The 14856-nt window shown below is 35.8% G+C and overlaps 1 protein-coding gene across 1 annotated transcript in view; it reads right to left on the bottom strand.

Annotated features, from left to right (window-relative positions):
- Positions 1-14856, bottom strand: part of LOC149781389 (polyamine-transporting ATPase 13A3-like) — a 409406-nt gene that overhangs the window by 257627 nt on the left and 136923 nt on the right. The window contains exon 3 of the mRNA XM_089935483.1: positions 1347-1514. Within this exon, the coding sequence (XP_089791609.1) occupies positions 1347-1514 (168 nt within the window). The remainder of the gene's footprint in view (positions 1-1346; positions 1515-14856) is intronic.

Below are 14856 nucleotides of genomic sequence, written 5' to 3'. Positions count from 1 at the left end.
TCTATCATAAGGTGTTTCATAAATACCAAATACTTGCTGGAGATAGTGAAGTAATATATCATGGTCTATTGTGTCAAATGCTGCAGACAAATCAAGAATGGAAGGGACTGTAAAATCTTTCCAAAGCGGAAGCAGAAGCACATGTAATGTTTTAATTTATTTGAATATTTATAGATCATTTGACATCTTAGTTGGGATTTGGTGTCCAAGTCACATGCATAAACAAATGTAGTTTTTAAACCAAATATGGTTAATTAACATATAATATTGTTTTTTCACATGTATACCTGGCTAATGAATGCTGGCAAATAGCACAGATCATGCTAAATAATAAACAAATTCTGAATTTTTAAGTAGGAAAAAGTTAATCTTGTGTATGTTCTGCAGATGACAGTGTCCAATTATGTATGTTCCTTATATTTAAAGTTACTTCTTTATGTAAGATTCACAGGAAGCTTAAGTTAAAAATGCTGTGAAATAAAATATTCTTTATTAGTATGCTTGTTTGTGCCTATATCAACTTGTAATTTGTGTAAAAAGATGACACCAAGTTATAAGAGCAACTTTTTCAATGTGTTGTTTTTTCGTCATGTGTAAGTCAAAATCCGAATCTCTGAGGACAGTTTTATAAATACTCATTAGAAATAAGCTCAAAGGTATGCAACCAGAGCATATAAAAGTTGTTTACATGTATTCAATTTCTGGCATATATGTAACACTTTTGGGATCCATGATCTCGGCCAAGCACATAAGCAGATGTTGTCTTATTTAGGCAAAGCATAGAAAAACAAGCTCATTATGTCATGGGTCACACACTGCCCTGGAAAAAAACATTTTCTCTGGAAGTCCATTTGGGATTTCGAAAAATAAACATTGGCTCACATCTGGTGGCAGATAGATGAAAGTTAGGAGATTCACCATTGTCTCACAGCTGGTGGTAGATAGATGTGAGGATGTGAGTTTGGATGTTCACAAATGATAACAACACATCTGTTTGTTTCTTTGTACTAGTAGTCAAACAATTTACATACATCCAAGTGCAAAGTTTATTTAATATTGCACAAATCAAATAGCTATTCAGTTACCAGAATGCTTATTAACTGAGATATGGTATAAAAAATTAATACTGTATATGTATGAGATTGACAGTGCATTCTGCTGTTCACATCAACTGAGAATGTATCTTTTTTGAGTGATATTTTGCACCTTTGCCTTCTCAAAAATACTACATCTTGCTGCTTTACTCATTTTTTGAGAGAGCTTCAGCAGAATATAAATTAAATGAATAAATTAATGTGAAATTGAAAGTACACATCTTTGCCATCTCATATGAAAGTGTTGCATACCAAAAGAAGGACAACTTCAGCAAGGTTAAGAGAGCATCTGTCATGGGTACACATCACCATCCAATGTGGCATCCAGTAGAAGACAAGTCTGAGAAGGCCAGCTGTCAAAACAATGGCAATCCATGTTATGGTGTGCTTGACCCTATTAATCTTGTAACCTTGAATTTCCTGTCAAAAGAACAAAAAAGATGTGAAATGATGATCATCTACACTGACTGGAAGAAAGATTGTATGGTAGTCAAGAAACAGTGCATTAAAATGGTTTCTGATTCTAGTTGGTACATCCAGTCATGTAAATGACTTTTCAGTGAAGTAATTCTTGGTGTTTGGTCCAGTCATGTAAATGACTTTTCAGTGAAGTAATTCTTGGTGTTTGATCCAGTCATGTAAATGACTTTTCAATGAAGTAATTCTTGGTGCTTGATCCAGTCATGTAAATGACTTTTCAATGAAGTAATTCTTGGTGTTTGGTAGCTTTATACATCAGTTTGATGCTGATCTTACAGAGTACATAGAGAGATAGAATTGTTGGTTTGGACTAACATATCAATCAGGTAAACAGGTATTAAATTATGAAGGGATTAATAATCAAAATATGACTATGATATAAATTTCTTTTGTCAAATGAAAGCCAGTTTAAAGACTCAAACAGGACAGAAATATAACTGGATTGACATCTAGTATAATTTTAGATGCATGTTTTTAAGTTTGATTATCTAATTAATATTTGTGTGAATGAAATTCATACCGTGCAAAAGTAGTTACCAGACACTGTATGAAAACAGCGTAAAGATATATCTTACATGATATTGTTTAATGCCTTCATAAGATCCTGAAAGACTGATCCTATTATGTTGCTCTTATCTGTCTCCAAACCATTTATCAATTATCTTTACTGAAGCTATATGACCAGTTGTTTTATCAAAAGCCTGACTGGTGCTGAAGTATAATGTCATTTTTTTAAAGAAAGTACTGATTTGTTCTGCTTCATGTTTCTCTGTAATTATGAAAATGGCAGCTAAGATCAAAATGGATCAGACATTTTTTGGAAGCTAGACCTTCAAATTACTTTCATGCAGTAATGTTATTCTTGCCCTTCCTAAGGTATAAATAGAAGCATTATATTTTAGTCATAAGTTTATAACATAAAATTACTTGTGTATATATCAGAACCAAGTTTAAACAACTAAGGACCTACATTATCTACACTGATGCCTTGTGTTTTAATTTTTTTGAGATAGTGCAGTATGTCTTTATTGGTTATTTCAGTTGCTAAAAAGGGATGTAACCAAGAAATTTTGTACTATGGCATGCCTATTTTTATTTTCAGAGCTGAAATGTACATTTCTTCTCTTTTTAGTCAAAATGATAATTGTCAATGTGAAAACTACTCCAATTATTGCCGGTAGTAGGGTTAGCAATACTTAATAGACATAGAATTATCATTCAAAAAATATGTATGCTTTCCATTACATTGGATCATGTATGGATATGTATATAATAAGCCATGGAATAGTATTTCAAAATGGGGAGGTTTTCATAGTGACTTAAAATTGGAGAATTCCATGTGCATGTTTTTTCCACCAGACTATTAACATCAAGCTCTTTCATTTGTTAAGTGTTCTTAATAGGCTAATCAGGGCATTGCAAATTTGAATTACATTCATGTAAAACAATATTATTCTTTAATAACTCATGAAACATCAAAGCCCAAGTTGCTTGTACATGAAGGTGAATCTGATGATGTAATGTCATTGTCAATTACAAGTATAAGGCATGAATAATTCATTCAGACATACTTTCATTTTAAACAACTTCTGAGCCTTCTAGTCTGTCATATGGCATGCTAGAAGTTCATTTGGGGATGCAAATTCAAAATCTTTGTAATGAACACTTAGTCTGCTGACCATAAGAAATTAGCAGCTTAAAATCAGCAGCATGCTTATAATCTCAAAGAAATAATGATTTTCAAAACACAGTCCATGCAGAGATGTTTCCATTCATATTAAACATTTACTAACAGATTGGATAGAAACAATTTATTGCTGCAAAGGTGTGTGCCTCTGCGGCATACAAAAATTCCATTACAAACAGTGAAAATTGGACTTGCTTGTATTAAATCTTGGTCTCAGTTTTCAACCATTCCTTAAATATAGTACTGGAGTAAAGTCACATAATCAGCTTTGCCAACCATGCAGATTAGTCTACGAGTATTATTGAAAAATAAGACTAACCTAGAAAATACAAACAATACCTTAGCAAGCTTAAGTTTTGTGCATTTTTATATCCTTCATGATTTTTATTTTTGCAATCGTTATGGGGCTAGAAACAACAGTAAAGTATGTGAATACTATAAATAAAATGTCTATTGTTAAGTAGTATTAGTCACTAATACAAATTTCACACTGAAACTAGTGGTAAGCAGAAATCTTCTTTGCTTGTCCATCATGTCCTATGATAAAACTAGTTGTACTGTCCAAAGTGACTAATGCAGTCCAAAGCTGGAAGCACACAGGATGTTACAGGTTCGGCATGGGAAGTCTGTAGGTGCATCGAGTCATTGGCAGTGGTCATCCTCCACTACTTCAACAGCCTTTGTGATGAGTTTGTGCCATGTAAACCTTTCCTTGGTAGAGGCTTCCAGCTCATTGGGTTGGATTCCACACCATTTCATGTTATGCTTAAGGTTGTCTTTGTACACTTCCACTTTCCCTGACCATAGCAGTTGTCTTGGTATTCTCCATAAAAATGATCTGGCCAGACCATCTTAACTGAGCTTTCAGCAGCAGTTCCTCAATGCTAGGAACAAAGGCCCTTTTGAGGACTTCTAAGTTGGACCCTATCTTACCAATGGATATACATGCTAGACAGTAGTGAGTGCATGTGAAATTGCTTCAGCTGCTTCTGATGCCTGCTGTACAGTCAGAGTTTCATAGCCATAAAGCAGGGAAGTGAGGACAACAGCTTTATAGACCTTGATCTAGGTTGACATCAGAATTTATTTTTGCTGCAGGACTCTGACATGAAGTCTTCCAAGGGCTTGGCTTGCTTTCTGGATCATGGCTGAAATTTCCTTATCCAGCGACCCATCTGAAGACGTAAAGGTAGGTAAAGTTTTCCACATTCTTCAGCTGTCTACCCTCGATCTTGATGGTGGGTTGTGGTGAGGGTGTGTAAGGAGCTGGCTGAAGGAGTACCACTGTTTCATCCAGGTTTATTGTCAGACCAAACAGCCTGGATGCCTCAGAAAACTTATTCATAATCGTCTGTGGGTGGTTTTCCTAGTGTGCTACAAGTGCACAGTTATCTGCAAACAGAGCTTCAAGAAGTAGTTTGTCCAGTGTCTTTGTTCTTGCAGAAAGCCTACACAAGTCAAACAGTGATACATCAAGCAATAATTGATGCAGACTCCAATGGCTAGGTCCTGCACTGCATGGAGTGTGACTTGAGCAAGGAGGAGGTGGAAAAGTGCTCTGAGTACTCATGATCAGCCAAGACCTCTCCTGACATGTTGTTATGGAACAACTGTATTAGAGTAGTGAATTTTCTGGGGCAGCCAAGTTTGTTAAAGACGAACCACAGGGTCAAGAAAGTTGATATAGGATTAAACTATTATTAGTGCAGGGAAATCAAGGTACGATCACATAAACAATGAATCACAAACATTTTGATTCATCTCCTGTACAGATGTTCAACTATGAATGGGATAAAGAAGTAACATACAATAAGTTTTATTCTTAATTTGTACATAAAACATTTCTTCAAAATGATAATTAAGCATGATGTATAATATAACTAACATAAATCTGAATTGAATTGACAGCCATGTTTCTACTGTCTTTTATGAGCATGAAAGAACACATTTGTATGGGACAAATAGGTACTGTGTACGAATTGAAATAAAAGACACGACATACCATACAGAATATATATATATGATAATTGCTTCCAATTAATTGACGTGTGCCAGTTTTTTGGGGGGATGGGGGTGTTATTTTTGTTTTTTCTTTATGGTGTATTCCCATGCTTTCTTTATAAATAATAAAAATAATAATAATAATGAGGACTTTGTATAGCTCCTAATCTTTAGAAGCTCTAAGTGCTTTACAACATTAGACAACACCTATAAGATAAAAAACATAATGATATGATTACAAAAACAAACACCATGAAATTAGACAACATTAAAAAACATGCCGAGAATATTTAAGGTAGGAAACATTATTAGGTCTTTAAGTTTGTCCTTGCAGTCGAAATAAGTGAGTTTTGAGAGCTCTCTTGAATGTGATCACTGTGTCTTTGTGTCCAAGTTCAGTGGATAATTCATTCCACGTTGCTGGGCACTGGTATGCAAAAGAATGCTGTCCATATGACCTTGTTTTCATAGTGGGAATAATGAGTATACAATTGTCAGAAGAGGAGTGTTAAGTATCTTGCTGTTGTGTACACATGGGTGAGGTCAGATAGGTATGTTGGACTAGAGTCCGACAGTGAAACGTAGCACAGAGAACAAATTTTGTGTTTGATTCTGGATCGAATGGATAGCCAGTGTAGGGTACAGAGCAATGGTGAGGTGTGCTCTGATTGTGGTACTCTAAATATGATCCGATCAACTGTGTTTTGAACTTTTTGAAGTTTCTGGAGCAGATATTGAGATGAACCAGACGGAATTGAATTACAATAGTCCAGTCTTGAAAGTACTAATGAACACGCAAGTGTTTTAGTGGCATCAACTGAAAGATATTTGCAAATTGAGCTGATGTGTCTCAGCTCAAGATATGCAACCTTTCATATCTTCATGACATGTTGGTGCAATGTAAGAGTACTGTCCAGAGTAACACCTAGGTTTCATACTGATTGTGTGAATTTAATGTTGGTGTTGCTGATATTTATTGTTTGAGGTAAAGGATGTGAATGAGAAAGTCAATGTGTTATGATCAGAATGGCCTCAGTTTTATCATCATTCATCTGCAGCTTGTTACATGTCATCCATGATTTCACATCAGAAATGCACCTCTCTAAACCTTGGATGGTAGCATCAACTTCAGTTGGATGGCTAGATTTGTATATTTGGGTGTCATCATTGTACAATTGGTGAGACACTGGATGATCATCTATGACACTTGAGAGTGACTGAGTGTACAGAATGAAGAGAACAGGTCCAAAGACCCCTGTGGAACACCACAACATAGATCAACTGGGCTGGAGTGTATTCCATTTGCAGATATAATTTGTGTCCTGTTGACCAAGTAGGACTTGAACCACAGTAAGGCTGTATCATGAATGCCAAATACATGCTGGAGAGTGTTAAGTAATATATCATGGTCTATTGTGTCAAATGCTGCAGACAAATCAAGGAGGGTGAGGACTGTAATCTTTCCACTATCCAACACAGAGAGAATGTCATTATCTACTTTTAGAAGAGTAGTTTCAGTACTGTGGCAATGGCGATATGCAGATTGTACATTGCTAAAAAGACTATTTGACTTTAGATGAGATACAAGCAGGGATAGAAAGTTACAACCTTTTCTAAGATTTTTGATATGAATGGGAGATTAGAAACTGGGCAGTAGTTCTTTAAATCATTATGGTCAAGTGTTGGTTTCTTCAGCAGAGGCTTTACAATGGCAGTTTTGAAAAATGATGGGAATTTCCCGGACGAGAGAGAGGTATTAATAACATCAATTAGTGAAGGCAATACTGGATCTAAGCACTCAAGCAGCAGTGATGTTGGAATTGGATCAAGTTCACATGGCTTTGCTGCACTCTTCATCACGACTGTACGTACGAAATCCATAGAGACAGGTTCAAATGCTGCTAATGGTTGCCGCTCAAATTCTGTATCCCAACTGTATGATGACTACGAGTCAATTGAAATTGTGGTGTCAAGCTTATCTCTAATGGTTTGTACTTTGTCACAGAAGAAATTTGCAAACATGTCTGGAAGGTCAACTGGAGAGAAGGTAGTTGGAAGTGGTGTTGATTTGTTCCTTGACATTAGCTTGTTAGTGATCTCGAAGAGCTCTTGCAGCTGGAACTTTCCATGATCTTAGTAGTGTAGTGGGCTGATTTCGCTGCATGGACAATATTTGTGATATTCTTCTTAGAGGCTTCATAGATTTGCTTATGACTAGTGAGTCTGGTGGAAAACCAAAGCCTCTCAGCTTTACGGCGGTCTCTTTTAGCAGTGTGAAGCTGGTCCCTAACACTGCTATACCATGGAGAACACTTTTGAATTGATACTCTGCACTTGGTAGCTGGTGCATGTTTGTCAAGCAATGAATGCAGGCAGTTATCGAGTTGTTCTGTGGTAAGAGGTAAGCAAGTTGTTAAGTTAGCTTGGATGTCGTGCATCAGTTTGGTTCTATTTATCATACGGAGGTTTCTCTTAGTAGCAGATAAAGGTGGAGGGTTAGGGACTGATACGTCAAGATGGCATATAATGCAGAGGTGATCTGATGCAAGGTCATGGAATACCAGGGAGGACCGTAGAATGTTATCATCAGGTCTATGAAGAATCCAGTCTAAAATGTGACCATGTTTATGGGTGGGTTGGTTAACTGATGGTTGAAAACATTAATGGAATCTATGAGTTTTGACGTATTTGGGTTTCTGGGACAGTCAAAGTGAAAGCTGAAATCTCCAAGAATAACCAGGTTGCCACCTATCGAATTTCCATAGTTCAGGAGATTTGGAAACTGCTCCAAAAAGAGAGAGAGTCGGCCAGCTTGTTTTTTCTACTAGGAGGAGGGCGGTATAGGCAGAAAAAATGGACTGACCTTTGCTCCAGTGTGAGTGTGGTTTGGACTAGTTCAAACGATGTGTGGTTTAAATTGAATGTTGTAGTGTGGTTAAAAACGTTTTATCATGGTGTTCTTTATGATTACAGCAATTCCACCTCCGCGAGAATTACGGGGGAACGACTTGATGTAGTAACCAGTGGGTGTTAGATCCACACACTTGGGCTCATCGCCTTATGTTTTTAGCCATGTTTCTGTAGGAAAAATAGGTCAATATTCTGGTCGTTGATAAAATTAACTATTTCTGTGCGCTTTTCCAGTGGTCCTACTGACTGGGCATTGAATAATGCAATACGCAGAGGTATCTCCTGGATAGTTGACAGAAACGTTGACGAATTAATAGGGATTTAAATTAGGTTATCTAAATTAACGGTCGATTTTTTTTTTTAAATTGTTCCTGTTCTACGCCGGACAGCTTTGAAACAGCGTTTCTTTTTTCGCTTCTGTTTACATTTAGGTAATGATGAATGTAGTCCCAGTTCGTTTAGTCTAGAGCGCAATGTAGTGTGGAGAGCCAAAGAGTGATCATTTAAAGCAATTAATGAGCGTCCATCGTAGCATAAACGGGTTGACTGGCGAGTATCACGTCATGGCGGTTTGTTAAAAACGGTGGAGCTAGACAGCTGAGAAAAAGTCTAATTGCTCTCATTTCCAATACAAGGAGATGAAGAAACACATACGAATTTAACAGCCAATACATAATGAACACAATAACGTAGATGAAAACAGGCAAACAGCACAAATATCATGAAAACGGCAATAAAAAAACGGAACAACTGCTTCAAGCCGGTTAAGCGACAGCGGCCATCTTGTTTTTTCATTGTCACAACACTTTTTTTTGTAGTACAACTTCTTCCCTCTTCATCATTCCTTCAACTTAAAAGGTTGATGTTAGCCATTACATTTTAGGGTAATGTAAATTGCCTTAAATTTGTTGTCTGATTTCCGCAGGCTAAAATGATGCTTGTACTTGATTTGCTGTTTGGTGTACCACTTTCCAACCGAATAGCAGCGAACTCGCCCTTGGAGAACTCGCCCTGGGAAAACTCATCCCAGGTGTCAGGAATAGTCGCCCCATGGTGGTCGGAGAAGTCGCCCCACTTCGCCTAGAGAAGTCGCCCCAAGAATAATATATATTATTATTATATGGTTGTTAAGGCTTTATTTATTGTTGTTTTTCTTCAACTTTATAACTTATTAAATCTATAAAATGTGAAATATTTTCAAGTTTTCCATTTGATCAACTCCACTTCTGTACTTAACGAAAAATAAGTGTTATCTGTCCCTTTCGATCTGCTCTTCAAATCATTAGATGTATTTTATTTGGAAAAGTAAGGATGATGTCTGCAGTTTTATATATAAGTTGGTATATAGTGATGTTACATCTAATAATACCAGGATTGAAATTAACATATAGCTGTGGAATAGACTTGAACTTTTTAATGAAAGTTGTTGTATCTTTAATATATGATTTAATTTTGAGTTTTGGGTAATATGTAGAATTGAGGTGTACGCATGTTAAGAGGGAAAGTATCAAATTCCTCATATACGGAATTATTATTTTTTTGTAGCCATCTCATTAATGTATGTTGAAATTTTTTATTTAATTTCTATTGACGGATCTTCAACAATATGTTTGTAGTAGTTTTCATTATTTAATTGACGTTCAGCTTCTTTAACATAATCATCTTGATTAATAATAATAATAGTGTTTGACTTATCATCCTTTTTAATCACTATACTGTCGTCTTTCAGTAAATTATATAAAGACTTAATTTCGTCTTAGAAATATTACTATGATATTGCTTTTTATGATAACCAGTTAATATCTCTTTTGTGATCACGTATAAATAAAAATCTAAATATGAATCACGTAAAAGATGTTTTAATTCTGTTATAAAAAGGTTATCTGGGTTTTGGGGCGACTTCTCCAGACGAAGTGGGCGACTTCTCCAACCACTCTGGGGCGACTTCTCCAGATGCGTTGGGGCGAGTTCTCCCAGGGCGAGTAATCCATGGGGCGAGTTCTCTGCATACCTTTCCAACCAAGTCAAGTGCCACCACGGTTCATTGTTTGGGACACAGGGGTTCATTACAATGAAAATTTGGAGCATCCGTCCATGAATCAAGGGATAGGGGTTCTAACCGGGACGGATACTCCAAATGTTCTTTGTAACGAACCCCTGTGGTAAAATAACGTTTTGCATCATTTCAATTCTGTGTACCCAGGGTGTAATGACGTAAACATAACTGCGTCAGTCATTTACTTGGCCAATAAATCAGCCCTTCACCCGTGATAATGTTGATTTTCGGGTTAGGGTCTGATATCACCTATTCATCTAGTCCTATAATATAAGACATAGCACATGTTGGTTTTGTTTTAGTGCTATCACCCAACCCAGAAAGAAAATATCGGGTGATGTGTCATACGTTGCAGGATATGTTGCCGAGTAGAAAGTTTTACACCATTATCTCTTCTTTTTCTTGCCTTGTTTGTCTCCTTCTAGCTCTCAATTTAGGTCTTTCCATTTTTATTTCTTTCTCTTGTTTATTATTTGTTGCAATGTCTCTGTTGTTTTATTTGCTCCCATTTGTGTTGCTGTCCTTGCTGCTGCTACTTTTATTTTTGTAATTGGTTCTATTGTTTTGTTGTTGTTGTTGTTGTTTTAGTTTGGTGTTCTGTTGTTCTTGCTGCTTCATATATTCTTGTTTATTATTTGATGTCTCTATTGTTGTTTTTCTGCATTGTGTTGTTGTTCTCGTCGTCGATATTGGTGGTTTTGTTTCTGTTGCTGATCCTGATGTTTTTGGTTTGTTGTTGTTTCTGTTCCTGTTTGGTGTTCCATTGTCCTTGCTGTTGTTGTTGTTCCTTTTGGTTACGAACCTTTACTTGTTTGTGTTTCTGTTTTTGTTCCTTCATATTCTGTCCCTGTTTAATATTGTGCTGTTCTTTCTGTTTTTGATAAGGTAAAATTATCGTTTCTGATACATAAACTTGTTTGCCATCATCTTGGAAATGTGGACATTTCTGTGGTGTATGGCCAGTGTTCCCAGATTTGTTACACTTTATATGATGAATGCACCGTTTGTACCATGATTTTTTTTAGAAAGCCATGTAGGAAGAAGGCTGGCTTTTTTTTCTCCTTACTTCTGATTTTTCTATATCAAGTATCCTTATCCTGTTTTTGATAGGAGTACGGGGGATAGTATCCATTCTTGCTCTCGTCACATTGATGTTGAATTTTCCCTCGAACCTCTCAACCATTGCATGATGGGAAATTTTTATGGGTATGTCCGAAAGGTGTAATTCAGCAGTTTTCTTTTTTCTTTTCCTTAGTATTAGTGGTGGTTCTTTACCCAATACTTTCTTTCCTCCAATGTTATTTCTCCTGATGGTAGTATGGGCTTAGTTCCCTTTAGTCTTTGTAAGTGGATTAGCAACAATAATAACAAAAAATAAAAAGCGTGCACTTACAGGTAACTGTGTAAAATAAAATATGGTACAAATAAATAGAAATTTATTTCTAATAAAAAAAAATTGGTCGTGATATCACTACTCATTAGGAAAATTACCAGGAACTTCATGGACTAACTACCCGGGAGAAAAACATCTTTCTGGTTATAATTATTGTGGTCCTGGTACCCAACTTGATATCCGACTTGATAAACAAGATCAACCAAGACCTGGTCAATATCCAATAAAAGCGATTGATCGAGCATGTCATGCTCATGGTGTAGCTTATAAAAATAATGATTTAAAACAACGACATATTGCAGTTGTAAAGTTGATTCATGAATTAAATTCTACAAAAAATAAATCTTTCAGAGAATCATTAACTAATTGGTTGGTAAGATCTGCGATGAAAGGTAAATTAGTATTTGAAGCCAGTAATTAATTAACCGATTATTGAAATAATGGAATCAATTTATTATAGTCCAAGAAGATATTGGAAGGGTAGACCAGCGATTAGTAAACTCGCTAATGCAGCAAATGTTACATGCTCTGCTGCTGAAAAATGGTTAGCACGACAGGCAATATGGAAATTTATCAACCACCACCTAACAATATTCAGCATGCATATTCTGATGTCAGCACTCATAATGAAGTCCGCCAAGCAGATATTTTATTTTTACCACATGATACTATTAAAATTGGAAGACGTCAATTAACATACAAATACGTGTTAACTGTCATTGACATTGCAAGTAGATATAAAGAGGCGGAGCCGTTATCAACTAAAACAGCAACTGAAGTTTCTTCTTCTTTTGAACGAATTTATCAACGAGGACCCTTACGATGGCCACAACTATTACAGGTTGATCCTGGCAAAGAATTTCTTGGTGCAGTATCATCTCTGATGAAAAAACATAACATCAAAATCAGACGAGGACATAGTGCAATTCATCGTGATCAGGCAATTGTTGAACGATTTAATCGAACACTTGCTGAGAAGTTATTTTGATATCAATATGCAAAGGAAATAATTCAGAAAGACAAAAGATCTCGTGAATTGGTTGCAAGACTACCAAGTGTGTTAAATGCATTAAATAACGAAATTACTCAACCAACTGCCATGAAACCTATTAATGCAATTACAAAAAAACATATACCAATACAACGACATGAATTTTCAAAACAATCAGTATTAGATAATGTTACTGTCATGAATTTATATGAACCTGGTGAACTTGAAGGTGGTCAAAAAAGAGCAACTGATAATATTTTGAGTGTGACGACACATAAAATTTCAAGCGTCGTAAGATCTATGGGTAGACCTGTAATCTACAGATTAGATTCAACTGCTCCTCAACGTGGATTTGTATGCGGGCAATTACAAGTAATTCCTGAAGACACGCAATTAACACCGCATTCACTTTTATAAACTAGCACCTCGACGTCGATTACATTCAAGACAGGCCAGCATTACATTTTTGCGTGTATGACCAAAATTATTATTAATTCTATCTACAATAAATTGTCTTGGATTATTAAGAATATTGCTCCACAACATTACTGTGTTACAGCTCGTACAATGATTATTTTGCTGTTGCTTCAATGTCAGGACAAATTCAGCATCGAGATCAAAGTCGCGTTTATTTTTTGTCACATTGTTTATAGCTAATTAATTCTTTTGTTACTATATCATTGTCAATAACATCGCTATTATCAGCAGTTTCTGTGAAGTCTATTACAATTCTCCGAAGCTGAAATCTTTTTTCTGACTCAAGACACTGCGAGATAAACTAAATTTGACCATTCGATACGATCATCGACGATCCAAACATTTGTATCAGAGATGGTTAATCCTGGTGACGAATGAATTGTCATTGCGTATCCTAGCGTCCACAGAGTTTTGTCCATAGTCAACTCGCTCTCAACAACATTGACAGGAACTAAGACAATATCATTTAATACAAGATTTTGTTTTTTGACGATCCTGGTATATCAACGTCCGTTTTCTGTCGTCGCGTATCAACTGGTGAATATCAGAATGGTACGGGTGATTTGAATTTTTTTCTTTATGTAACATAAATAATTGTTGTTGAAGTGTATCACGAACCATCTTTCTACTTGCCACTATCAAATCATTTGGTCTCCATAAATTCCAAAAAATTATTAATAGGATTTTTTGAAATTATTTTACGCATTATTTCACATTGAATTTAATTCGGTTGTAGTCTGATTAATTTCTTAAACTCTCTTAATTCTGGATCAAGTGCTCTACGATCATCAATTATGTCTTCATAATAATCAACAAAATTCCTCAGCCATTTATGTGGAGAAATCCAGCAAAAGGCGATGGTTGACCTTGATCGCCGCACATTATTACAGCAGTATTTTTGTCAATAACCAACCAAGAAATATTTTTAACGTTTCTATTGAAACAGTGCATATTTCATCCGAAACGATAATCCTTGGAATATATTTCTCTCTCATTCGTTCAGGAGTCCATTTATCTCCCTTCCATCGAACGAATTTATGATAAGCGCATGATTTAATATTTCTTTTTCTCATTTCTCTTGCGAGTCTAAGTGTAGGTGTTAATACAAATATTTCTGTACAACTGTTCAATAATAGATCGATCACACGAGTTGTTTTACCAGAACACCAGGCCCATTGAGATAAATTGATTTATGTCTAGCTACAGGATCAAATACAGATGGTGCTGATGACAATTTTGATATTTGATTTTTTTCGGTAATAAACACCCTTAATTTCAACGTCGGCGGATTCAGAATAATTAAGTATATTTTCTTGTTTTATTCTCCATTCACCTCATGATGCATATGTGCCGATAAGTAGTTGTTCTAGCAATCCTGTATCTTTTTTTTTGGATATGAAATGAATCCGTTGTGACTCTTACAGCAAACTCAGAAACTCTATATATCATCCATAATAGATTTATCGAAACATACGCAAGCATTGAAGATCTTAAATGAGTAAACTGCGGTGACTCACCACCAATATAACTCACGATTGTACCTAATTTAGTTCCGTCTGATAAATTAACATTACTTCGACTTATAAACGTATTTCTAGTCGTTGTATCAACAATTATAAAATCTAGTTCAGCATCGTCTATAATCAGTCTTGTACAATGTCGTTTATGATCATATGATCCTCCTTGGGAGAATTTACCGATTATTTTTCTGCCAAGATCTTTTGCGATTTTATACCAAAATCAGGTATATCAGGATTTTCATCATCG

The sequence above is a fragment of the Sinohyriopsis cumingii genome, chromosome 15 (assembly GCF_028554795.1).
Source record: "Sinohyriopsis cumingii isolate HCF-2022 chromosome 15, ASM2855479v2, whole genome shotgun sequence".
Taxonomy (NCBI): Eukaryota; Metazoa; Mollusca; class Bivalvia; order Unionida; family Unionidae; genus Sinohyriopsis; species Sinohyriopsis cumingii.
Note: the sequence above shows the minus strand (reverse complement) of the source record. Positions and strands in the feature narration are given on the sequence as shown.